The following is a 27,614-nucleotide window of genomic DNA, read 5'->3' on the forward strand; positions in this document are numbered from 1 at the left end:
CTTATAGTGAAAAAACTTAAAAACTAGAATCAGAAATCTTGAAATTCAGTCTATTTGTTGCCATAGCAACCATAATTTTCAACATAGGAAGATAAGAAAAGGATGTGCATAATTTCCATACTGCCATATACCCATATGTCAAGTTTCATAAACATATTTTCAGTACTTTTTGTGTTATCACTGGATCCAGGTTATGTGTAAAATTTGCCATATTTTCAGTCTATTTGTTGCCATAGCAACCAGAATTTTCAACAAAGGAAGAAAAGAAAAAGATGTGCATAATCTCCATACTGCCATCTATCCATATATCAAGTTTCATAAAAATATTTTCAGTACTTTTTGCGTTATTGCGGGATCCAGGTTATGTGTAAAATTTGCCATATTTTCAGTCTATTTGTTGCCATAGCAAAACCAGAATTTTCAACATAGGAAGAAAAGAAAAAGACGTGCATAATCTCCATACTGCCATCTATCCATATATCAAGTTTCATTAAAATATTTTCAGTACTTTTTGTGTTATTGCGGGATCCAGTTTTGTGGACGGACGGACGGACAGACAGACGGACGGAGGGTTAACCTAAAGTCCCCTCCGGTAAACTGGTAGGGGACTAATGACGTAACACCATTTGCGTGGTTAAAATAAAATATCCAAATATTAAAGTACTTTAGTTCCGGTCTGCTACAAACATACACTTCTGCATGTTATTCCAGCACTATTGTCAAAGCTTGAAATAGCCTGTGGATTTTAATTCTACATTTAAAACGCTGCCACATGTTTAAACAAGTTATGAAATGCTGCTGTTAAAAATTTGCAATTTAATTTATTTGATGATCTATAATTATGTACTTAAGTAAAAAACATATTTAAACTTTATCATTTTTGATTTATTTTACCTTAAATCTTTTTTCATATCACAAGTCTTGGATTGCGTTTAAATGTTTTAATTTAATATGAAATATCAACATAGCACCCTTCAAGGTGTGTGCCTATTGTTGTAAAATGTAAAAAGAAACTGTTCTGCCTTGAAAAATGTAAATCTATATGTAAGATGTAATTTTACCCAGCCCAAAGCACTTAAATTCTATCCACTTTAACTACATGTAACATTTCATAATAAGCAGAAGAAATAACCATACACTGTAATGTAGTAGGAACTAGAAATGTGTCATCATGCCACGGATGCCCCCGCATGCAGCCAAAATTTCAGATGTTATAATATTTAGTTCCAAATTTGTTTGCACAAATTATTGTTTTCATTTTAAGTTCAAAGCCCTTAAAACTTTTCAACGTTTACACAAACCATTTTCATACAATGTTCAAGGCACTGAAATTATTCAGTCTTAACCTTTTGAAAATAGCATATTTCATATTTGTAGCCAAAATAATGGCTACATACATTTCCACAAAAGTATGAGTGCTGAAACTGAAAATTCAAAATTTTTCCAACATTCAAGAAGGATAAGTTTGTCCAAAATCATTGAACCATGACCAAATTCAAACTTAAACTGCTTATTCCTAAGATGTATCTATATTATTTTCAAAGTGAAAGGGACATAACTCTGCCAAAAAATCATCGAACCATGACCAAATTCCAACTTGACCTGCCCATTCCTTTGACATATCCATATGTCAAATTTGAGTTGAATATGTAACACTGTTGGGTAGATAATGAACAGAAACTGTAAATTTCATATTATTTTCAAAGTGAAAGGGACATTACTCTGCCAAAAATCATTGAACCATGACCAAATTCGAACTTGGCCTGGGCATTCCAAAAACATATCCATATGTGAAATTTGAGTTGAATGTGTTGTACTGTTGGGGAGATAATAAACAGAAACTGAAAATTTCATATTATTTTCAAAGTAAAAGGAGCATAACTCTGCAAAAAACATTGAACCATGACCAAATTCAAACTTGACCTGTATTTTTCTCATGACATATCCATATGTCAAATTTGAGTTGAATGTGTTGTACCGTTGGGAGATAATGAACGGAAACTGAAAATTTCATATTATTTTCAAAGTAAAAGGAGCATAACTCTGCAAAAATCATCAAACCATGACCAAATTCGAACTTGACCTGTATTTTCTCATGACATATCCATATGTCAAATTTGATTTGAATGTGTTGTACCGTTGGGGAGACAATGAACGGAAACTGAAAATTTCATATTATTTTCAAAGTAAAAGGGGCATAACTCTGCCAAAAATCATCGAACCATGACCAAATTCGAACTTGACCTGTATTTTCTCATGACATATCCATATGTCAAATTTGATTTGAATGTGTTGTACCGTTGGGGAGATAATGAACGGAAACTGAAAATTTCATATTATTTTCAAAGTAAAAGGGGCATAACTCTGCCAAAAATCATCGAACCATGACCAAATTCGAACTTGACCTGTATTTTCTCATGACATATCCATATGTCAAATTTGATTTGAATGTGTTGTACCGTTGGGGAGATAATGAACGGAAACTGAAAATTTCATATTATTTTCAAAGTAAAAGGGGCATAACTCTGCCAAAATCATCGAACCATGACCAAATTCGAACTTGACCTGTATTTTCTCATGACATATCCATATGTCAAATTTGATTTGAATGTGTTGTACTGTTGGGGAGATAATGAACGGAAACTGAAAATTTCATATTATTTTCAAAGTAAAAGGGGCATAACTCTGCCAAAAATCATCGAACCATGACCAAATTCGAACTTGACCTGTATTTTCTCATGACATATCCATATGTCAAATTTGATTTGAATGTGTTGTACCGTTGGGAGATAATGAACGGAAACTGAAAATTTCATATTATTTTCAAAGTAAAAGGGCATAACTCTGCCAAAAATCATCGAACCATGACCAAATTCGAACTTGACCTGTATTTTCTCATGACATATCCATATGTCAAATTTGATTTGAATGTGTTTGTACCGTTGGGGAGACAATGAACGGAAACTGAAAATTTCATATTATTTTCAAAGTAAAAGGGGCATAACTCTGGCCAAAAATCATCGAACCATGACCAAATTCGAACTTGACCTGTATTTTCTCATGACATATCCATATGTCAAATTTGATTTGAATGTGTTGTACCGTTGGGGAGATAATGAACGGAAACTGAAAATTTCATATTATTTTCAAAGTAAAAGGGGCATAACTCTGCAAAAATCATCGAACCATGACCAAATTCGAACTTGACCTGTATTTTCTCATGACATATCCATATGTCAAATTTGATTTGAATGTGTTGTACCGTTGGGGAGATAATGAACGGAAACTGAAAATTTCATATTATTTTCAAAGTAAAAGGGGCATAACTCTGCCAAAAATCATCGAACCATGACCAAATTCGAACTTGACCTGTATTTTCTCATGACATATCCATATGTCAAATTTGAGTTGAATGTGTTGTACTGTTGGGGAGATAATGAACGGAAACTGAAAATTTCATATTATTTTCAAAGTAAAAGGGGCATAACTCTGCCAAAAATCATCGAACCATGACCAAATTCGAACTTGACCTGTATTTTCTCATGACATATCCATATGTCAAATTTGATTTGAATGTGTTGTACTGTTGGGGAGATAATGAACGGAAACTGAAAATTTCATATTATTTTCAAAGTAAAAGGGGCATAACTCTGCCAAAAATCATCGAACCATGACCAAATTCGAACTTGACCTGTATTTTCTCATGACATATCCATATGCCAAATTTGAGTTGAATATGTGCAACCGTTACTAAGAAAATGAACAGAAACTGATGATGACGGAATGACAGAATGACGGAATGACGGAATATCGGAAGGACGGAATGACGGAAGGACGGAACAGGGTAACACTATATGCCCCGGCCATTACATGGCGGGGGCATAAAAATTGCAAATCTGACAAAATTTGTAAGAAACATGCAAAGTGTCAACTGGATAGAGTGGCTATATTTTTACATTTATTTCAAGTATCACTATCCTTATGCATTACTTCCACTTTGATGAGTACTTAAATAGGATATAAGTACTATCAACTGCATTGAAACTGAAGGTCATGGGTTCAACCTTTTTTTCTCTCTTTTTTCCCCCCCTCTTTTTCTCTAAACATTACATACAAGGTATGATTAAAAAGTTCATGGACTGTAGCTCAACTGTTCACATCTTTTAATTTAAGTACTTTATTTTACAAGAGACAAATATCCAAATATGACCTTTATATACTGTGAAAAAAATCAATATAATATGTTCACAAATGATAATTCTATGAAAACTACCAATAACAAGGGGTACGCTAACTTGTGTGTACTCACAATACAACAAATAATGTAAATGATGTCCCAAAATAAATAAAACAAATAAACCATCGTCATTAACTTTGAAAGTACTCTCACGAGTATTCAATGTCTCTGGATAATGTATTAGTATTACGAAATTACCAAGCCTTAGCCACAAGTATAGAGCCAGTTGCGGACGGACCAGGCTCTATATTGTACGTAGCCCTTTTTTGCCTTTTGATATTGAAATCCCTCAACTTTAATATAGACTATTCCAATATAATAGATGGGCACATCCATTTCATAAATGCAGTTGGTTAAGGACATTCATTTTTTTTAATAAATATTTTTTTGTAAGAGACTTACCTGGTTGGTAGTATCTTTGTTTTTCTGATGCCAGAATAGTTTGATAAATCGGTTGTTAAATACCGGCTCAGGACATTTATAACAGCTGAGAGCCTCCTGGTTACTGGAGAATGACACCAGGGCAGCCTCTGGGTCTCCTTCAAACTTCACCTATAATTCAAAGTAAATCTAATGAACCTATTAAATTATTTCTTTAAATAGCAAAGCTTCATATTTTTTTCAAGATTTTCTCCTATTTCTACCAGTACAGTTTACAAGCACTTAATATTGTTACTTTTTCCCCAAAATATTGCTAACTTTCATTTATTTGTTGTCATTGTCATTACTTATATTTTTCCTCAAAGAATATGTAACTTCACGATCAAATTGACCAACAAGGGTGAGAAAAACAACAAACATCTCCACTGCTATCGCAAAAATATTAAACATAAACAGGCTTAAGTTTTTAAGGTTAAAGTTCATCAAGTTAAAGTCATAAAGAAGCTATTCTTTAAAAAAAAGTATAATCATTAAAAGATAATAAAAGGGAAATAACTCTGAATATCACTAAGTCATCTTTATGAAACATAACTGAGTAATTAAATCATAAATAAACTAATACTAACATGCACCTTCATTAAATCATCAAGTTAATGCAGTAATGGGTTAAATCTAATCAAATTTAATAGGAGTTAACGCCTAACTGCACTAAGATGATGAAATATGCTTATGAAAATACTTCCATACATGTTTTTCCCCCTATTTCCTTTAAGATTGATAGAACATGTACAATAATATGTTCAATAATCTTCTAGATAAAAAGTATAAAAGCTGTGAATAAGAACAGAAACTTTAGTCTATAAAAATGACTTTACCTGTATATTTGTGAGTGAACCAAACTTTCCAAAATGTTCATTTATTTTGGCTATGTTGTTGAACTCTTGTGGTATCTTTCTAACTTCTAATGTACAATTTGTCTGATCAGGACGTCTGTAACCTGTATGTACAGAAATACTCGTCATCATAGTAAACTAACTGACATTTTGTCAGGAATCTATGTTGAAAGTTGAGTTTCAATTCATACCAACACTACTTATTTTTTGTTTGGTTTTACATCGCACAAACACAGTATTAGTCATATGGGGACATTCCAGTTTTTCTGGTGGAAAAAGACCTCAGGTGCCCTTTTGTGCGTTATTTCAGGCTCAACAGCCACCTGAGTGGAGCCATGGACATTCCATACTTCAGCTGGATTGCTTCCTCAAATGAAAAAATCAAAAGTCCCTGTAGGGATTCGAACCCAGTGCAGTGACAGACAAGTGAATTCAACGACCTGAACCATTTGGCCATGGACTATTCATGAACTATACTATTAAGGTCATATGGCAACTTTCCAGCTTTACTAGTTGAAGAAATCCTTGAATTCTCCTCTGTGAATTATTTCAGGCACAAGTGGTCATCCGAGTAGAAACACTGACCTTATGTTAGGTAGCTGGATAGCTTCTTAACATGAAAGAATACAAAGTCCTTGGCAAGACTTTAACAAACAGCAATGAGAGGCAAATGGTTTAAAGTTAGAGACCTTAACAAGTCTGTCACTAATACTTTATATTGAATACCAAGGTCATTTTGTTCATTCAAAGAATCGAGTGAACACAGTGTTACAATGCGACGATATCTTTAAATAAAGCCCACAGGCCGGAGTATCACATAACAAGCAAAATCTTTGAATTGATATCCTTAGTCTATGATATAAAATACTTGATTGAAGATAATGATTATGTACCTTGGAATATGACTGAAAATTATTTCTTGGTATCTTTACTTATAATGTTAACACTGTGTCTAGATTCAATTTTTATGCATTAAAAAACTTCGTCTTTGTACAATAAGGAATTGATGGGAATGGTGTCATAATATAAATACATATACAAATCCCTACCTCCAATACGGTTATAATCAAATGGTTTCCTTGGCCCTGAGAATCTCTGATATGGATGGAACCTCTGTTGATGATGTTGGAAATGACCTTGAGGTCCTGGTGGGGGACCAGTTGATGTTGTTTCTGCAACTGGTACCCCTGGGGGTGGGGGTTGAGACAATGACAAAGGGGGCTCATCTTTAGGGGCTATCACAGTTCTAGTTGATGATGATGGAGTATCCTCATCGTCTTGGTCATCTATAGAGTAATGTATAGGTGTACAGTGATAATTATAATAAACATAAAATATCAACTACTTGTATAGATACAATGTGATGAAAGGGACATAAACATAATATTATATTATCACTACTGCATGTTTGTAAACCATGTCAGGGACAAGCTGTTGTTTCCTTAAGCAACTTAGGTCTAGTTAGTTGATTTCAGTCTCTATAATCTTCCTTCACAATCAAAACAAAATTAATTCTGTATAAACTACCAATTTTTTACTTGCTTCATTATTAAGCTTTACTATAAATGCCACATTTCATTTTCACAAAATTTCACATTTTGTGACCAATTTTCAAAATTCAAAGGCCCTATCATCAAGTCACTGTTAAATTAATTTACACCTACCTTTGACTTCCCTTCTGACAGTAAGGTTTACTAGATCTCCTCTGGTACCAAGTCTTGACTTCACTGGAACATGATTGGGTGGTGGGACTGTAGGGGGCGGACCTTTCATAAAAGGGGGCATGTTGTCAGGGCCTCCAGGCCAAAATGGAGGCGGACCTGATCTTGTGAGTCCTGGTGCTTCAGGATTGTATGGCTCCTGATGACGGAAATCTGGAAATGTATTGCATTTAAAGTGTACTTAAAGCATATGTAAAATGGGCAGTAGTACAAAATGATCCTAAGATTTTAAACTAGAAATGTGTCTATAGGACACGGGTGCCCCCACCGCGCCACTGTTCTGTCAATCTTATGACTCTAGATCAAATATTTTTTGAAAACTAAAAATCTTTTACTAAGTAAAGGGCAAGAACTTTACAAATACTGAATAAATCCACAAGCAAACCCCAAGGTGCATAAGTACACATGATGACCAACATTCTTGTAAACTTTCAGGCCTACAAGTGAAATACTTTTTAAGCTATGAATAACAAGTTGAAAATTGCAAATTTATACTACTTTAAGTCAAGGGCAATAACATTAACAAAACTGAAAAAAATCCACATGCAAAGTCCTAGGTGCATAGCTTCACAGTGATGTGAATCATTATTCCTGTAATTTAGTGATGGTGATCATTATTCCTGTAAAGTTGGTTGATTCTAACTCAAGCACTCAAGGAACAAATAACAAAATAATGAAACGGTTTTTACTAAGTCAAGGGAAATAACTCTACAAATACTGGATAAATCCACAAGCAAAACCCCAGCTGCAAAACTAAATATGCTAAGCAACCTTCCCGTAAGGTTTAATGACTCTATGTCAAATCCTTTTTGAGTTAGATGCGACACAAGTTGAAAATTGCAAAAAAAATTCTAAGTCAAGGGCAATAACTCTAAAAATACGAAATAAATCCAGACGAAAATATCCGGTGCACAATGACACATGCTGATCAATATTCCTGTAAAGTTTCATGACTCTATGTCAAATACTTTTTGAGTTACATGCGACACAAGTTGAAAATTGCAAAATTTTACTAAGTCAAGGGCAATTACTCTAAAAATACTAAAAATATCCAGAGGAAAATACCCAGGTGCACAACTACAAATGTTGATCAACATTCCTGTAAAGTTTCATGACTCTAGGTCAAATACTTTTTGAGTTACATGCGACACAAGTTGAAAATTGCAAAATTTTACTAAGTCAAGGGCAATAACTCTGAAAATACTAAAAATATCCAGATGAAAATACCCAGGTGCACAACTACACATGCTGATCAACATTCCTGTAAAGTTTCATGACTGTAGGTCAAATACTTTTTGAGTTACATGCGACAAAAGAGAACGGACGGAAGGACAGACAAGGGTAAATCTAAATGCCCGCCACTAAAGCGGGGGGCACAAAAAATTAACAAGCGCAGTCGGTACAACAGCGTGCAATACTATTCTAAGAGCTTGACAATAAAACAAGAGCCTGGATAATTTAGAATTTTTTTTTGAAGTTCAAAAAGGGCCATATTTCTGTAAAAATCCATGTCAGAGTTATGGGTCTTGAATAGTGACCTCCTTATAATGCTTCCAAATATGGTTTCAAGTTTTCAACCCATTCCCTTCAGTAGTTTTGGAGATATCAACTTACATGCAAAATTACAATCAAAGTGTGACACTGACTCCAATGCCTGGGTGAGGATAATACCTCTCCCTATTCTTCGAATACACGTTGTAATAGTCAAGCTAAAACATTCATGATAATTTACTGCAAAATCTATAAGTTGCATTTAAAGTCACACAGGTACAGTTGATGTCATATATAAACTTTCTAGCTTATGTTTTTAATCTACAAAATATTGTACAATGAGTTTAATGGTACTCAACCTATTATATGGTACCCTATCTATATACTACACTATAACAGGAGAAAATGGAAAAGTAGAAAAAAGTAAAGATGAACTGTACTCAGCTTACACATTCTACCCTTTTCTCTGATAAATGCTCTGATAAAATGAATACCTACCAGGTCGAACATGTATTGGTGGACCGGGCATTCTGTTGGAGAAAAATCCAGGGGGTGGAATACCCATGTGCATAGGGGGTGGGGGGCCTGGTGGATGTCCAGAATGATGAGGTGGGTGACCTGCAAGGTAAGTTTTTAAACATACATTCTAGCTAATCCAGATAGTTCACACTTTGCTTGATCTATATTTTGTGTATATGAATCTTATACTATATGGAATAAGTGGAAATATTTTTAACTGCTATATGTTGTAATTGTGCATCTTTATATACGTTCAAAAATCACCTAAAGGAACACACTGCAGAAGACTAAAGGGGCTGTTCAATTTATTATTTCAAGAAGAAGCAGGCACAAATATAGTACCACTGACTTTGTTTGTTTGTTTTGGGTTTTCACATCACATCGACACAGTATAGGTCATATTGCACAGCTTTACTGGTGGAGGAAGAACTCAGGTGCCCTTCCGAGAATTATTTCAGGTACGAACAGGCACCTGAGCAGAACCACTGACATTCCGTGAGCTAGCTGGATAGCTTCCTCACATGAAAGAATCCAAAGTCCCTGTCGGGATTCGAACCCACAGCGGTGAGGGGCAAGTGGTTTGAAGTCAACGACCTTAACCACTCGGCCACAGACGCCCCCTAGTACCACTGACATTCTATAAACAAGTTGGAAAGCCTCCTAGCAACAACAGAATCTTAAAATGTATTAGTTTTAATTGGGTTTTACGTCACACCAACACAGTATAGGTCATATGGCAACATACCAGCTATCCTGGTTGAAGAAGACCTCAGGTGTCCTTTCGTGCATACTTTCAGGCATAAATGGGCACTTGAGTAGAACCACAGATGTTCCTTAAGCGTAAAGTGTATATAACTACATGTATAAATCTGCTGCCTAAAGTTTACAAAAAGTTTATTGTTTAAATTTTTTGGGAAAAAAAAGAGAATACATTGTGAACTTTCAAAATATCTGTATGAAAAGAAGTATGTTTGTATATACATGTGGGATAAGTAGTTGGTAATTTGCCTAGAAAAATTAGGTCGTGGCAAGTTATCCACCACAGCCTTTTAAGTGGACCGACTACCCAGATATTACCAAAAATTTGATAAAATCAGCATAAAAACCAGAAAACAAACATTTTACAATCAAAATCACTATGACGGATATTGATCAATGTAATTTGACTAACCTGACGGATATTGTGAAACACTTTCCACGACTACCGGGTCATTTCCATGATCATATACACACAGGTCTCCCCTAACACAAAATCCTTTCTCTGAAAACATGATCAATGTAACATTAAGGCAAACAGATGTCACATCTTGTATTGTGTTATAAAGATATTTAGTAACACTGTATCAAAAGAAAGCTCAATAATATGTATCATATGTTGAAAATTGTATCAAAGTTCCTCCTATGTAAGGCCTCCATAATTAGCAATGTTCCCTTACATGTGTGAAAATTACCTTAGATCAAGCACTTTTTTCACACATTTAACTTACAGATTGTTTTATCCCTGCAACAAAAACATTAAAAAGCAATTTTTCCAAACTTAAGAATTGAGGGCAATCACCTCTTAATGAATGACAACCTCACCAACCAACAACTCTACTATAGGCCACATCCTCTTCTTACAATGCATAATGCAGTTTAAACGCAATTTTAAAACGTACTGCAATAGTTTTTCCAAACACTTTGCCAAAAAAAACCCCAAAACAACATGATTTTCCCAAATTTAAGATTATAAGACAACAATAACAACAACAAAACACAAGGATCAAAGAAAAAATAATTTCATTAACGCACCATCATAGTCCCTACATCGTATCCCAGATGCTGACTGCACCTCTCCGTATCTCCCAGACGTGTGTGTCACAACAGAGATAGAGCTGTGCGAGTCAGCCGGAGTTGGATTAGAACTATCAGCCAGTCCATTCTCTTGCGTTGGTGTTGGACCTCGACTATCTAAGCTGTTTCTACGCACTGCAAAAATCAATAATTTTGCATTATTAATATTGTAATAAAGCTAAGCAATTGATCATATTACATTTTCATTATTTAATAAATTTTAAAGCCATCACAAGAACATACTCCTGAAGAAACAAAGTATTGCTTTCTCAATTCACTGACAATAATTTTCTACTAAAAAAACTTTCAAAATGAATTTAATTTCCCCTATACCAGAGTGATTTGAAAGCAAAATGTTAAAGGAACATTTGATACCACAAAACCTATAGACTCAAGGCTATATGAAGATTAGAATATTAGACCCAATCATTGCAAGATTTCAATTTTCTATATTTTTAATTATTTTAACTAGTCTATTTTCATTTCAAATTTTATTCTATTTCCAAGAAACATTGATAAAGTTTATTTTGAAACTGATCTTAATAGGTCTCTATTAAAATATATCACTTTTCAAAGTATTCTTCACAACAATTACCTTTTCTTACAGGTGATCTAGACCTTGATCTGTTAGGTGACAATGGTGACCTTGATCTTGGACTTCTTGAACCTACAGGAGACCTTGACCTTTTTCTGGGTGACCTTGATCTAAATCTTGGTGAAATTGAGCGTCTGTACGGAGATCTTCCCCTCGGTGACCTTGCTCTGACCTCACGTCTTGGTGAACGTGCACCTGGTGACCTCGAACGTAATCTTCCTACAGGCGACCTTGACCTTATACGACCTCCAGGTGAGCGTGACCTTATTCTTCCACCAGGGGAACGTGATCTGATACGACCGCCAGGTGATCTTGATCTGATTCTTCCAGCAGGTGACTTTGATTTCAAGCCTCCTCCAGGTGACCTTGATCTAATCCTACCTCCTGGTGACCTTGACCTAATTCTTTCTCTTGATCTACTCCTTGGTGACCTTGACCAGCTTCTGGACCATGATCTTGATCGGGAGCGTCCTCGACCACGACCTCTGATAGGTCTAAAAGGTGACCTTCGTCTATATGGTGACCTTGATCTGTATCTTCTTAATCTAGGACTTGTTGATCGTCTACGAGGATAACCTCTGTCAAAATTCCGTCTTTCATCTACTCTTCTTCTCCTATCATCTCTGCATATATATATCATATATATATGTAATTTTTTAGAAAGTAATTTGGAATCACATTTAACACAAAGAGATTTATGAAATTATGTATAAGATGTGCAAAATTCAGTTGCATATCATAGACACTCAAATCACTTCATCAGGTTATGTGTTAACATTCCTGCATTACTTACACAGGAAGACCTTAAAATTAGTACCTTTCTGTGCACATAGCCTGATAGGGGTACCTTAATAGAATCAAAGACCTTCTTTAAGTAGTTTAACAAATTTCAAACATGATAAAATTCAACATCTTTGGAGTGATATAATTCTACAGATGGATGCGAGTTAATGACTTGAAAATTCTAGCCTAAATGGCTCTTTGGACAGAACCGGAATCATTTTGTGATACAATTTCTATCCACTTTGCCATCACAAATACAACATGTTTTCGTCTCCCTATGATTTAAACATCACATTACTAACTTTCATAGCCTTCTCTATTTTGACAATTTTCTCAAATATGATTTTTTATCTTAACTTTTAGGGTAGTTGATTTCAGCCAGACTGCACCAAGGCAGAAACACTGACTGTCAATGACCTGGCTAAATAGCTCCCTCTCATGAGAGTCAAACACACTGCTTTATCACAAACAAGTGTTTCCTTTCTTGATACATTACATAGATAGTCTGAAAAACTTACTCTCTGGATCTAGTTCTAGGAGATAAGCTTCTTGATCGAGATTTTCTAGGTCGGTTTTCTCCTATTGGAAATGCTTTCTGTAAATCCTGTAAAAACATACAAGCATGTTAATCTTGGTAAGCTTTATACACATATAAATATATTCTCTATTGTAAAGATCTTTTTGCATGCTTCTATGAAATAATTTCTGATTACCCAAATTTCAAAATATTGAGCAAAACACAGCTATTATTCAAATCCAAAGTAGGATACCTGACCAAATAACCAAAAAATAATTTTTAATGATACTTCAACAATTTACACTTAAATATTTTGTTCAATAAACATGCTAGATATAAAACCATGTGTTTAAATACAAACATATTTAATATTTCAATTCATTTGGTATACGCCAGTACTGACTCTTAATGAAAGGGTATTGATATTGTACTTTTTATACTTTATTGGTACCAAAAATAAGAATTTAATGTACTACTAAATAAATGTTGTAAAGATATTGCATACTGTGAAATAAATTAATTTTGCTGCCATGAAATTTGAAATTTTGAGCAAATGGCATAGAAGGTATGTTGACATGGTCTCAAATTCTAGCATTTCCGATAACAGAAAAAATCACTAGTATATGGACAACTTTAATAATTTCATTTGGGCCTACAAAGTGATATCACAGTATGTTATAAGAATTTACCTCTTCTCTTTTAATATCTATTTTTGATGTGGATGTAACCAGTTGCTGGTCACTTGGTGCCAGGGTAGCATCATTCTCTGTGGGTGGGGCTTCATCTGGGGCGGCACTGTCTGGGAGAGGGGCAGCTGTCTCCTCTTTCTCTTTGATGTATGACTTGTTATCTATCACTTCAAATAATGTGTCCACAAAATCTTTTGTTTCTAGAATTCCAATAAGTAAACACAGTTTTAATCTAACTCTGTAAGCTTTGATAATATATGCAGTGTGTGAATTAAATAAGCTACAACTAAAAACATACAAGCCATTGATTTTTTTTACTTAATTTGGAAGAAGCCTTAGTCTCTTGATTTTGGGAAAAATTATCACTAAAATTGCTAATTTGGGAAGTAAAAAAAATCAGGTTTAAGTTCAGATTTTTGGGAAAACTGCATGATTTTAAAGAAAATTTCAATTGGGAAGAGGCCTTTTATTAGAGTCTGTTTAATAAGCAGGAAAATCACAGCCAGCAGTAACCTTTCTAAGCCTCAATCAAACAAGATAGCACATGATAATTTTTGTTAACTAAAGAGTGACAATCAATGTAACTAAACATGCAAATTTAGTAAATTACAGTAGATATATTAAGTTTATCAAGTACAATAAAGTTACAGAATGTAGAGATACAAATTAGCCTAGATTATTCCGTTTAGAGATTATAGCACTGTTAAAAACTGGTACTTTTTCAATATTTAGGGGAAAAAAAAGAAAGTCAGCAATACTCACTTGTCTGTAAAAAGACATCTAGCTGGTCAGTACAACTGTCCTTGAGTTCTGAGATGGGTTTATCTTTCTTCACAAGTGCCACAACATACTTGGCTAGTGCACTCGGATCTGCCTCACAACTGCAAACATACATAACAAAGGTTTGAGAACATGTGTATGCATGTTTGTACGTGTTTTAGGAATAATACTTATACTCTAGGCCTTTGAAATTTGAATTTTAGCAATGTTTTGTTTATAACAAGAAACTTACATGCTAGGTTGTCACCTAGATTTGATTCAAGTATGAAAAAACCTATTAAACTAATCTCTTTACAAATTTATCCACAGATATAAAAACAACTCACATACTTTATTATCATTTCAGTTTGTTTTGAAGTTATGTAAAGCTCAAAGAAATTTTCTTAAATTTGTTCACCGAACAGTCCATCTAACCCACGCTCAAAGATAACCAGAAATTACCAATTTCTCTGCAAGTGAATGACTACTTATTCCACATGATACCTGAATCACAAATGAATTTTAACGACAGTTTTACTCAATTATTACAATAGGAATATCAGCCGAAATCAGAGAAATTATTATCTGAACATTATATGTACTTTCTACACATGCACTTACATTGGTGACAATTGAGCTGTTAGCCAGTCTTTCAACTGCTCTAAGTCATCTATCAACATGTCTGAAGCTGTAATTCTATTTGTAGCTGAAACAGAGAGTATCAAAACAAATCAATTTTTTTTTCATTTCATTGCATTGAAATCACAGCCTTTAAAATGAGTGCAAATCTAGCATAAATCTCCATTTACTAGTAAATCTATTTTTAAAAAGTCTAAGATCACTGCTACATGTATATTTATGTAACTGTAGCAACATAAGAGTAAAATTGCAAAAAAGTAACAACAGTCATTATTAGTCTGTAGTTGAATTGATTGACAAACTTGATTGGAAAAAAAAGAAAAGATATACTGGTTAGGGAGATAACTTCGGCTGGTTGATAAACTCGGCTTTTTATAATTTAATCGAGTTATCGGATTTTTTAATCTAATCAAGCTCACCATCTCATAGTCGTACTATCGCTGGAATTCGACAATATCTGGAAATTTTGTCTATTTAAAGAATAACACAGACTTTTACCTGTTTGTTTACAAAACATGCCTATAAAAAGTATGGGAATCCCATTGTTGTGCCCATGCGCAGTAGATGCTCATTTGGAGGCCCGCACAGGGTTACTTTTATATATTGACCGACTACCATTAAGCACACGACGTTTACGTATACATTTTGTAGATGAAATTCAGACTCACTTTTGTGAAGAAAAGTAAAATATTAACGTTAAAATCATTTATATATTACATAGTATGTTGCATATAATATCGTGTTATCATAGATATTCATTATACTAACGTTATGCTCAACAATTTTGGTAAATAATATTTTTTATTTGACATAAATGAACAGCAAAAAAATAATAAAATGTCTAAACATGTTATTTTACATTTTAACTTACTCATTTAAGAAGAAAAACAAAGAGCCGGAATTATCTACTCGAGCGCGTTATAAATATCCTTTTTACGTACCTCTTCCAGGGCCTCTAAAAAAATACCCGTTATGTTTCTAACTATATATTTTATGGTGATACCAGAAAATCGAAGAGCTGAAGTTTTTTAATGGGCAAGATTCATCAGAATACGTAAACAAATAAATGAAATATGCACTAAAAACACCGATTTTCGGCCGAGTTTATCTCCCAAACCAGTATAGTCCGATGTAGGTAGCGCAATGCTCTTTTTCCTTTCTTAAGTAAACCCCTTAGTTTTATGGCATACCAGGTCTAGCACTGCTCATAAATTCCATGGCTGACAAAAGTAATTGAAATTTATAGATAGTCTAGAAATTTAAAGATTTTTCAATCCATAAACTTACCTATATTCAATGTGAAATTTGCTGTTTTTAGTTGTACACTAATATGTATACGCAACATAAGACAAGTTGTCTTATTGATTGTAAATATTTACAAATGTAATTGGGTGAGTTTCATCTTTGTTTGATGATTTTGAAATTTTTGTTAAAAGCGAAAATTGAAAGTTATCAAATTGTTCTGAATCTTACCATACTGTTACATTTAATACATAACCTTATTCATATTAACCTGCAGTTTTGTATTTTAATGCAACTTCTACTAATTTCTTTCTTAAAGTCTGTAATTTACTGATAAAAAAATCTGTATAAATAAGTATTTTCCAAAAATTTACAGACTGTCCATAAATATTATGAAATCCTAGACCTGATAAAGGGGGATGAAGTGTCTTCAAAATTTGAGGGGTGAAGTGTCTGATTTCATGATATTTATGGACAGTCTGTAAATTTTTGGAAAATACTTATTTATACAGAATAATAATTTATATTCCAGGATGGTGATAGAATTTTTGGTGGCAGATCTATTGAGATAGAACTAGAAACGTGTCATAGGACACCGGTGCCCCCACACTCCACCGATTTGTCAATCTTATGTCTCTACCGTAAAGATTTGAAAGCCAGAACTAGATTACTTTATGAATGCAAAATGTTATAAATTATATTATGTATATTTATTCAGTCAAATCTTACTGAACTTAAATAATATTAACTAGCATTCTAATTATTTATCAATGTTACGAAATAGGCACAGTCCGAATATACAGAGCGTAAAAGTGGGAGGGGTAAAAAATTATGCTTCATAATTCGAATTATTTAACTAATCATACAACCAAACATAAAATGTTCACGACAGAGGAAAGATAAGAAACGTGTGCTCTTTCAAATGATCAACAGATTCGATTTTTTTCTTTTAGTTTACTTCTTTTAGGGGCGACTACTTACCACAGCTGGAAAAATAACGTACCAGTTCTGAAAATAAAAATCTCGTTTCAAGTCACGTGATAACATGAACACTAATTTGCGAATCTCGCGAGAATGTGGACGAGATAAAAACATGTGGTGGGCAAATTGAGATCGAGATTCGGATAGAAATTTTGTTTTTAAATAATTTTGTGTGAAAAATGCCTCCAAAGAATAAACAGATCATTCCTGAATGGAACCAATGTATACACTGCAGTAGAATATTGGGTTATAGAGACCTGTCAAAGCACAAAGATGAATGTTTGAGCAACAAATCATTTTCACATGGTTATGTTTTACACAATATTTTCAACGCAGTTGTCTGCCCTTTACCTGAAGGCAAAGGTTTGCATTTTAGCTTTTGAATTTATTTACAGAGATAGCAAAAATGTGACATTTTTTTCCTTTAAATATTTAGGCATACAGTACTGCACTGCAGCAGCAGCATATATATTGCAGTACTATATAGCATTTATGAGTATTGAGCAATACACCAATAAACACTTTCCCCAAATAGCAGACGACAGGCTATTCAGTAGGTTTTCGAGTAAGGCCACTATTCCATTGGTACGTGATCCGTGTCCGGTGTAGTCAGTGAGTAATATTCCATAGGTACGTTTTTAATTTTCAATATACTTTTAATAACAGAGGATAATATTTTGTATTATGACATAATTTCATTCTAATACCAAAACCAGTTGTAACATCAAAGAATGGGGTAAAAAGAAAAAGGAAAAACATTGAATACCAGTTAGGTTTTGGAATAACATCTCTTTTGCAACCGAAGACCAGATGATGTTTTTTTAATCTGTCATTGGTGCATCTTAAACTTATGGGTTCTCCAACACTATTTTGGTGAGCTTTTTAGTATTTTCTTTCTAAATCGATGAAGTATTTAATTTCATTCGAGACATTTTGTCGTGACGAGACCTGTTCATGTCTGTCCGCGTCCGTAAAAAAGAATTACAGTCAACCCGGCCCAGGGTTCGAATTTAAGCTGGCATACTGGCAAAATGCAAGTTAAAATCTAATAATGCCAGTATAAATTACTCTAGCTGGCATTTATTTGCAAGTGACTGTTCATTTTGGATGTTTACATTATTGTTATCTTCTGAGCTGATGATGATGATACTGCAGTAACTGATGATGTTTACCTTAAAAACTTAAAAATAAATTTTAAGTTGCTCTACAGGTATTTATTTTTTCTGTGACTATATTTTGATGGATTATTTATAATAGCGAAACACTATTGGTTAGAACATCCAAGATGTTTTATCAGGGTCCAATGTTAATGCGTAGCACTCCTCTGTAAAGTGTTTACTTTTAAGCTTAAATATTTATTTATTTTAAGTAGATCAGTCCTCTGAGTTTTAAGATTGTTGGTGTAATCAAGTACAAAATATGCTTAAATTAATGAAGGCCCCAAGAAATTCCATAACATGAACAAGTTTATAACTGTACATTGTTACCAGTGGGTGTTCCTCTGGTAAATCGAATCTGATCCCTTAACAATTGTTTATCATTTATAAATTAATGTGTTGAAATGTTTTTGTTTCTTTACAAGAAGACATCTGTGTTTACCAGTTATAAAGATGTTTCTGATATTCAATGGACATTCAAGCTTAATATCATTTGTCATACCAGATGTTCAAAATATATTGTCATTGTGTATTATAATAATAATAATAAGATACGTGATCATGGAAATGCCAGTTGACTACCTCATATAGCCAGTTAAGGTATGAGCCTCCTAATGGGCACTATAAGGAACTCTAAAATTGACAACATAGGTCAGTTATATACCTTAAAAGACACAAGAATGCAAAATTTAAACAAAGTTTACCGTATGGTTTGCGAGTTAGGGAGGTTTTTCTAAAGTAAAACTTGGCTATTAGAAGGGCTCTTTTTTAGAAATGAGAAACTCTAATTATTCTATTATATAATCATTATGAAATAATGTTTTCCTGTAGAAAATATTTTAGAAACAAATAATAGCATTCAGCTAACAAATGACCCATCAAAATTATTGTTTCTACTCAAAATGTTTGAAATATGTATATAAATGTTACCCTACCCCACCCATTTTAAGTAGTTGTTTGATCATTTTCCTACTTGGAGGGCCTTATTCAAAATATCCCTAAAATTTACTCAAATCAGGGGCTGTTTTCAAAGTTTGCATAAATTTTCTTAAAAGTATATTGGATGCACTTGTCAAATATAAAATATTTTTACCGTCTAGTTTTTATTTTATTAGACTTTGAAAATATCAGGTACCATATTTTATAATAAATTTTGCACAATTTAGCCAAAAAATACCAATAATAATTTTATAATTTAAATGAAACACTTTTTTCTTATCAAGAGTGATCTGAGAGACACAAAAAATGTTCAAAGAAAAAAAAAAGAAAGAAAAAAAAAGTTGCCTCTTCTGGGGCTTGAACCCGCGCCCCTCAGTTTCAATGCAGTTGACAGTAGTTCTAGCCTATTTGAGTACTCTTCAAAGTGGAGGTAATGCATTAGGTGGCTCATACCTTAAACATTTGATCACTTGCAAAAATCTGCAAGTAGAAAATCTTGCTAAATTCTAACCCTGCGGCCCAATGTTAACCCGGCCCCAAGTCAACCTGGCCTCAAAATTGGTCAACCCGGCACCAAAATTGGTCAATCTGGCCCCACAGTATTTTTATTTGGTCAATGCGGCCCCAAAATTGGTCAGTGCGGCCCCAAAATCGGTCATGCCGGCCCCAAAATATATATTTTCAAAGAAAACTATTCAGGTCATTTTGTTGTATGATGGAATAAAAATGATTTATTATTAATTGAATATTATTAACTATAGAACAATAGTTAAAAAACATGAACTGGCATAAAAGTGTCGGTAAATTTAATTGCGCAGATTAAGACTTTAATATGCAATAGAGATAATGAATAATTATATAACATCAACAATTATATATACATCAACATTATTTCAGATGTGATAATCAAACAGTTTAAAAGGGTATAGCTATGAAAACAAATCCTTTAAATAAGTTGGTAGTATCTTTCATGTCTTTATTCGATGTAAATTAAAGATGGTTTCGTGAGTGTTAATGCGATAATTAGGAAGAAATGCATAGAATTTCGAGTTAAAAGGTTTGTATAAATTAAGTTTCCAACAATCTTTTTTTCAGTACTGGACTATTACTAAGTCTTCGAAAAATTGATAGTGTTTTGTGTATAATCACTTCATGTCATTATGACTGATAACTGTATTGATTGTGGATATATTGTGCGTGACAGACAGGAGGCAGTGACCTGCGATACCTGTGATAGATGGCAGAATCTCTATAATTAATCTTACTTAAAAACTGTTCATGGAAACACTTTAGTGTGCTTTTGGTAATTTCTTTTTTTTTAACATACAATAACATAGTAATGATTTGAACACATTAAGGTTTCTTTTCCATGATATATCAATAAAAAAGTTTTGTTTTTTCTTAAAACTTCTATCGTAGAGAGGTTAAGGTTGAAGATAGACATCACCTATTTTCGCGACGGTAAAAACAGTAAACTATGAATGTGTTGCTTGTTTGTTAATATTGATAGTTTTTATATAACATAAATAATAAAAGATATCAGCCTTTAAATTTTGTTGTTGTTTTTGTTGTTAATTTTTATTTCATTTCTTGATAAGTGTTTATATTTTAAAGCAAAATAAATAATTTAAAAAAATGGGGCCGGGTTGACCAGAAATAACATTGGTGATGACGGAAGCGGGCCACTGATCACGTATAAATGGAATAGCGGCCTAAAGATAACCGGTAGCTTATCTCACTGTATAACTCGTATGTAAAATGGTCTGACATATGGTAGGTTTAAAAGTTAACTTAAATACAAAGTGATCCCTCGGAAGCATTAATCACAACAAAATAACAAGAGAATTGCAGACTCGGTTTGATTGAGTCTGTACATAAGTCAGATGCTATTAAGTCATGGTTCTGGTAAGGAAGAGCACGAGGCATTTTAGGGGAAAATATTAGCATTTTTAGGGGAATATATACCTTTTTTTGGCTAGGGGAAACATCCTTTATTCGGCTGTAAATACAGTGAAAAAAATCACTGATAGGGGGGTCCCTTGTCCATCCTTCCGTCCGTCAGTTCCCTTTTTGTGTCTCACGTAACTCAAAAGTAATTGACCTCGAGTCATGAAACCCAGTATGTGAAGTTTTGCACCTGTGTATTTTCGTGTGGATATTTTTAGTATTTTTAGAGTTATTGCCCTTGAATTAGTAAAAATTTGCAATTTTCCACTTGTGTCGCATGTAACTAAAAAAGTATTTGACCTATAGTCATGAAACCTTACAAGAATGTTTAGGGTCAGCATGTGTAGTTGTGCACCTGAGTATTTTCGTGTGGATATTTTTAGTATTTTTAGAGTTATTGCCCTTGACTAAGTAAAAAATTGCAATTTTCAACTTGTGTCGCACGTAACTATAAAAAGTATTTGACCTAGAGTCATGAAACCTTACAAGAATGTTGCTCAGCATGTATGGTTGTGCACCTGGGTATTTTCGTGTGGATATTTTTAGAGTTATTGCCCTTGACTTAGTAAAAATTTGCAATTTTCAACTTGTGTCTCACACGTAACTCAAAAAGTATTTGACCTAGAGTCATGAAACCTTACAAGAATGTTGCTCAGTATGTTTAGTTGTGCACCTGGGTATTTTCGTGTGGATATGTTTAGTATTTTTAGAGTTATTGCCCTTGACTTAGTAAAAATTTACAATATTTAACTTGTGTTGCACGTAACTCAAAAAGTTTATATGACCTGTAGGCCTGAAAGTTTACAAGAATGTTGGTCAACATGTGTACTTAAGCACTTAATAGGGTTTTTCTTATGGATTTATTCAGTATTTCTAGTATTTGCCCTTTACTTAATAAAAGATTTTTAGTTTTCCACTTGGGCACATGTGGGGGGCACTGGTGTCCTATGGACACATTTCTAGTTCTATCTCAATAGATCTGTCACCAAAAATTCTATCACCGTCCTTGAGTATACATTATTATTATAATTAGTAGGCAAATCTTATGAATTGTCAAGTCGGATAAAAAAATCTGAACATTTTTATTTAACACCGTCAAAATAAAAGACGTATAAAGTTATGGGAGCCAGAACTAATGTCCCAGCTGATTTATCTATGACTCTTTGCCTACCTTGCATACTATTGTGATAATTTTATATCATCTCTACTGATGGGAATAAATTTTATTACACAAGTATCAAGTTAAAAAAATAAGTAAACCACCCACAAATATTCATGCCCTTGGTATTGGGCAGCATAAAGATGATGTTGAAAAAGGTTTTCCATTCAATTTAAATATGAATGCAAAGTTAAAGTATGCTATTAACAGGTCTAATGAAATTGCAATTATGTATGATTATGATTATACAACCTGATTTGTACTTTTCAGGAGGAAATATTGACTTGCCCGTTCAGATGAAAAAAGATCTAATTCTGATGAATCCCTCTGTCATGCAGCTGTGTGGATTTTACATTGGAGGCTTATGTGTGCTGAACAAGACTCACATCAGAACATGTTGGCCATGTAGCAGTGTTGGTCTGTCATCTGTGGCCATTTCAGACAGCACAGAGGGTGTAAGACAAGGGGAGCTTGTCTCTTTAGAGCTGTTTATAGACCCACTACAGCAGGCTTTAGAGGTTATGCTGATGTCAAGGTAGGCATTTTCAGTCTAATTGTCTGAGCCACCACTGGCACATGATTAAAAGGGCAGGGCCTTTTTATCCTTCTTTGCTCTAGCTGGTATCCTGCTACTTCCCCAAGACGAATTACTACATTTTCCCGACAGACAAGTCTAAAATTCCCCTCCTGGCAAACATTTCCCCTTTAAAATTGAAGAATAAAACTTGTAAACAATTTTTTTCATTTAAAAAAGATAAAAGTGTTTTTGTCCAATGAAAGCTAATAATTTAATTACCCACTAAGATGGAAATTTATTGTCCCTAAGAAATTCCTGACTTTTATTTCCCCTAAGTTAGAAAAGGATAATAACTTGGATCATCATAATAAAATTTTGTGTATTTCAGTGAATGTAGCCCTGTGTTCAAAGACGAAATGTTTTTACAGTTTTTATCAAGATGTAAAGGTAAGTTTTTAAGATCTTTTTGTTATTAGATGTACCTCACCTGTATATAAGTTAAGAGATTATATGAAATGTAAATATTAATACATAATGAAATGTGAATATTTATAACAATGATCTTATATTCATAAGAACAAATTTTTGTTCTGTATCATGTGATACCTTTCAATTTATATTAAAGTGTTACACAAAATGTTGTTTGCCGTTAATGGCTGACACATCCAAAAAAAGACATTTTGGGATTTAATGAATTTTTTTATGCAAGATTACCTTAAAAGACCTTAAAGAGGAATACTTTGCAATGAAAAAGTAACTATATTTTATTATAATTATAATAATAAATAAACATGGACAAAACATGCACACATTAAAAAAGAATATACATAATGTATATACAGTGAAACCTCTGCAAAGTGGCTCTATGTAGATCAACTACCCCTTTACAAGAACATTTTCAATTTTTATGCCCCCGCCATGTAATGGCCGGGGCATATAGTGTTACCCTGTTCCGTCATTCCGTCCTTCCATCCTTCCGGCCTTCCGTCATTCTGTCATTCCGTCATCATCAGTTTCCGTTCATTATCTTAAGAACGGTTGCACACATTCAACTCAAATTTGACATATGGATATATCATGAGAAAATACAGGTCAAGTTCGAATTTGGTCATGGTTTGATGATTTTTGGCAGAGTTATGCCCCTTTTACTTTGAAAATAATATGAAATATCAGTTTCCGTTCATTATCTCCCCAACGGTACAACACATTCAACTCAAACTTGACATATGGATATGTCATGAGAAAATACAGGTCAAGTTCGAATTTGGTCATGGTTTGATGATTTTTGGCAGAGTTATGCCCCTTTTACTTTGAAAATAATATGAAATTTTCAGTTTCCGTTCATTATCTCCCCAACGGTACAACACATTCAACTCAAACTTGACATATGGATATGTCATGAGAAAATACAAGTCAAGTTCAAATTTGGTCATGGTTCGATGATTTTTGGCAGAGTTATGCCCCTTTTACTTTGAAAATAAAATGAAATTTTCAGTTTCCTTTCAAATTCTCCCCAACGGTACAACACATTCAACTCAAACTTGACATATGGATATGTCATGAGAAAATACAGGTCAAGTTCGAATTTGGTCATGGTTTGATGATTTTTGGCAGAGTTATGCCCCTTTTACTTTGAAAATAATATGAAATTTTCAGTTTCCGTTCATTATCTCCCCAAAGGTACAACACATTCAACTCAAACTTGACATACGGATGAGTCAAAGGAATTGGCAGGTCAAGTTCAAATTTGGTCATGGTTCAATGATTTTTGGCAGACTAATGCCCCTTTCACTTTGAAAATAATATGAAATTTACAGTTTCTGTTCATTATCTACCCAACAGTGTTACATATTCAACTTAAATTTGACATATAGATGTGTCAAGGGAATGGGCAGGTCAAGTTGGAATTTGGTCATGGTTTGATGATTTTTTGGCAGAGTTATGTCCCTTTCACTTTGAAAATAATATAGATACTTCTTAGGAATAAGCAGTTTAAGTTTGAATTTGGTTGTGGTTCAATGATTTAGACAAACTTATCTTTCCTGAATGTAGGAAAAATTTTGAACTTTCAGTTTCAGCACTCATACTTTTAGCCATTATTTTGGCTACAAATATGCAATATGCTATTTTTAAAAGGTTAAGACTGAATAATTTCAGTGCCTTGAACAGTGTATGAAAATGGTTTGTGTTAACATTGAAAAGTTTTAAGGGCTTTGAACTTAAAATGAAAAAAAAAAATTAATGCACCATCTGAAATTTTGGCTGCATGCGGGGGCATCCGTGGCATGATGACACATTTCTAGTTCTTATAGTGAGACATAACAGTAGATTAATCCTTCTCTAGAGTAACACCTTTCATCAACAACCAAAATCTTTGCCTCCCAAAGGGTGTTGCTTAGCAGAGGTAGTACTGTATAATTTACTAGTGTATTCAAAAAACGTTTTATGTACAGCAAATAAGATTGTGATTTTATCTTTAATACTAGTATTTATTATATACTTATAAATGAAATATTGAGAAATATTGATCATGTTGATGAAATAAAAAAAAACATATTTTCATTTTCAACATTTTCACTGTAAAATATTTATTTTCACTGCAGTGAGACATATTTAGTAATTTACCGTATTTTCACTGGTGTCTTGGCAGACTACTTTCTGCTATATTCAGCCAATATATAAAATTTAAGAGAAAGTAATTCAAATTTTGATGTCAAAAAAGAGAAAAATGTATATAATAAACAGAAAATTCAATTTGCTTCTACAAATACAGGATTTATTTCCATCTTGTGGTATGAAAATTATCATATTTCACTCGTGGCTACCACCACTCATGAAATATTTATTTTCATACCACTCAATGAAATAAATACTGTATTTATAGAAAAAACTTGAATTTCCTCTATATATTGTTTCATCATTTATGATGATTTTGAAACAAACAGGAAGTGATGTCATGTTTTGATGATGTCATGATTATGTTTGTTGGGGCCAAAAACTTTACTCTAGTTTGTATTTTCTGTTGGTGTAGTTTCATAAATATACATAAAGAGGTTTTATATTTACATATACAAAACATCCCTCGTAATATTTTGAATGAAAGTCAAGTAAGAGAATTGTTCTGAAAAGACAAAATTAGATATTTTCCCCCTCAGCGAATGTAGGGCTGGATATTGCAGTATTATTACGAGTAGATAAAGTACTATCAGAATTTCACTAAAACTCTTTCAAGACACCAGCAGTGATGATATGATGCATTATCTATGGCTATGCCCTCCATTTATAGTCCAGTGAGTCTGCTGATCTATATACATTTATTAGACATTGACACTTGTTTGATCAGAGTTATAGAAAAGAAATCCATGAAGTGACATTGGAATGTTCCAAATTCAAAAACAGGAAATGTCCATTATTGCATTATACAATTTTAACAGTCAAATGTATGTAAAACAGTAGCATTTTCCAAATTCATATTGACTAGTCTTCGGGTGACACCTTGCAGGTATGTATTACATTTATGTTTCTATTTACTTGAATGATCTGACCCTTCGTCTGATGGCAGCAACAGATTTTAGTAGATCATTGGCAATGTAGGTTCAGCTGCAGACTGATTTTTTGACCAAAACACAAGATATCTACATTTAATTTAATTGTGGTATTGTCTTTGTAATCTGTATAGAAAACATACTTATAATGTGGTTTCAGGATTATAATTATATACTTGAAGCAAACATAAGTCACTTTTGTGGGGGCAAAATTGGCATGATGCATTTAATCTACTTATATTATGCTAAAAGAATATCTTAATAATATGAGCTGCATAGTAAGTTTTGTTATCTGAAACTGAGAATATCTAACTATTTTCTAAGAAAAAGTGTAGGTATTGTTATCGCTGTGGTGTCGGCGTTATAATGCAAAAACCACAATGTAGCCCATAACTTAAACAATTTTAAAGGTATCCATATGAAAGTTTGAATGCTTGCTTTTCATGACAAGAGGTAGTTGTAAGACAAGGGGCATCATTCTGAGAGTTATATATTTGGAGTTATGCCCCTTGACTATCCCAGGAAATCATGAAAAGTCCTGAAAACAAATGATGAAACTCATTATATAAAAAGGTTTATAAAAATTTAAAAATGCCTCTTGAAGTTTGACTGCAAAATTTTCCTTCCCAATGCTCTTATCTGGGTTTTCTTTTGTATTTCTCGTAACAATTTGGTACCATGATTTTTTCATTGGCCTAAATACACCATTGTCTAAGGGTTGTAGGAAGTGAGTTGCATTTGGTACAAGTCTGTATAGTTCTATCCCTTTCTCTCTGGCAAAGGTAAAAACATCCAAATCAATGTGACTGCTTACACTATCAATGAGTAATATTACTGGTCTGTCTGGACATGCATACTTATCAAAATATTGGAGAAACTTGAAAAATGTCTTTGCATTCATCCATCCTTTGTCAGTATACTCTATGACTACCTTTCCTGCTGTTAATCAAAGGGTCATATGCTGAAGGCTGAGGACTAGGGTATACCAAAAATGGTGGGATGATATCACCCTCAGCATTACCACAGAACATGGCAGTCAACCTCTTCTTACTGTTGCCACTCAAATGTGG

The 27,614-nt window shown here is 33.4% G+C and overlaps 2 protein-coding genes across 3 annotated transcripts in view; one reads left to right on the forward strand and one right to left on the reverse strand.

Annotated features, from left to right (window-relative positions):
• Nucleotides 1-17,345, reverse strand: part of LOC132742090 (RNA-binding protein 26-like) — a 30,923-nt gene extending 13,578 nt beyond the window's left edge. Inside the window, exons 1-13 of one of the 2 annotated variants that reach the window (XM_060730386.1) lie at nucleotides 17,281-17,345; nucleotides 15,040-15,124; nucleotides 14,422-14,540; nucleotides 13,660-13,859; nucleotides 12,972-13,057; nucleotides 11,671-12,293; nucleotides 11,034-11,210; nucleotides 10,414-10,503; nucleotides 9,222-9,341; nucleotides 7,176-7,385; nucleotides 6,561-6,797; nucleotides 5,494-5,615; nucleotides 4,640-4,789 (exon numbers count right to left, since the gene is read on the reverse strand). In XM_060730386.1, coding sequence (XP_060586369.1) covers nucleotides 4,640-4,789; nucleotides 5,494-5,615; nucleotides 6,561-6,797; nucleotides 7,176-7,385; nucleotides 9,222-9,341; nucleotides 10,414-10,503; nucleotides 11,034-11,210; nucleotides 11,671-12,293; nucleotides 12,972-13,057; nucleotides 13,660-13,859; nucleotides 14,422-14,540; nucleotides 15,040-15,098 — 2,193 coding nt within the window. In that variant the 5' untranslated portion in view covers nucleotides 15,099-15,124; nucleotides 17,281-17,345. Of the gene's footprint in view, nucleotides 1-4,639; nucleotides 4,790-5,493; nucleotides 5,616-6,560; nucleotides 6,798-7,175; nucleotides 7,386-9,221; nucleotides 9,342-10,413; nucleotides 10,504-11,033; nucleotides 11,211-11,670; nucleotides 12,294-12,971; nucleotides 13,058-13,659; nucleotides 13,860-14,421; nucleotides 14,541-15,039; nucleotides 15,125-15,555; nucleotides 15,590-17,280 lie in introns of those variants that run through there. The other variant, XM_060730385.1, reaches the window with a different exon arrangement.
• An 18-nt stretch (nucleotides 17,346-17,363) lies between these two features.
• LOC132742091 (ATPase family gene 2 protein homolog A-like) overlaps nucleotides 17,364-27,614 on the forward strand; it is a 69,014-nt gene continuing 58,763 nt past the window's right edge. Inside the window, exons 1-3 of the mRNA XM_060730387.1 lie at nucleotides 17,364-17,643; nucleotides 22,753-23,017; nucleotides 23,388-23,446. Of these exons, the coding sequence (XP_060586370.1) occupies nucleotides 17,460-17,643; nucleotides 22,753-23,017; nucleotides 23,388-23,446 (508 nt within the window). The 5' untranslated portion in view covers nucleotides 17,364-17,459. The remainder of the gene's footprint in view (nucleotides 17,644-22,752; nucleotides 23,018-23,387; nucleotides 23,447-27,614) is intronic.

This window comes from Ruditapes philippinarum, unplaced genomic scaffold (genome assembly GCF_026571515.1).
Source record: "Ruditapes philippinarum isolate M1 unplaced genomic scaffold, ASM2657151v2 ctg2680_1_1_1_1, whole genome shotgun sequence".
In the NCBI taxonomy this organism is placed as follows: Eukaryota; Metazoa; Mollusca; class Bivalvia; order Venerida; family Veneridae; genus Ruditapes; species Ruditapes philippinarum.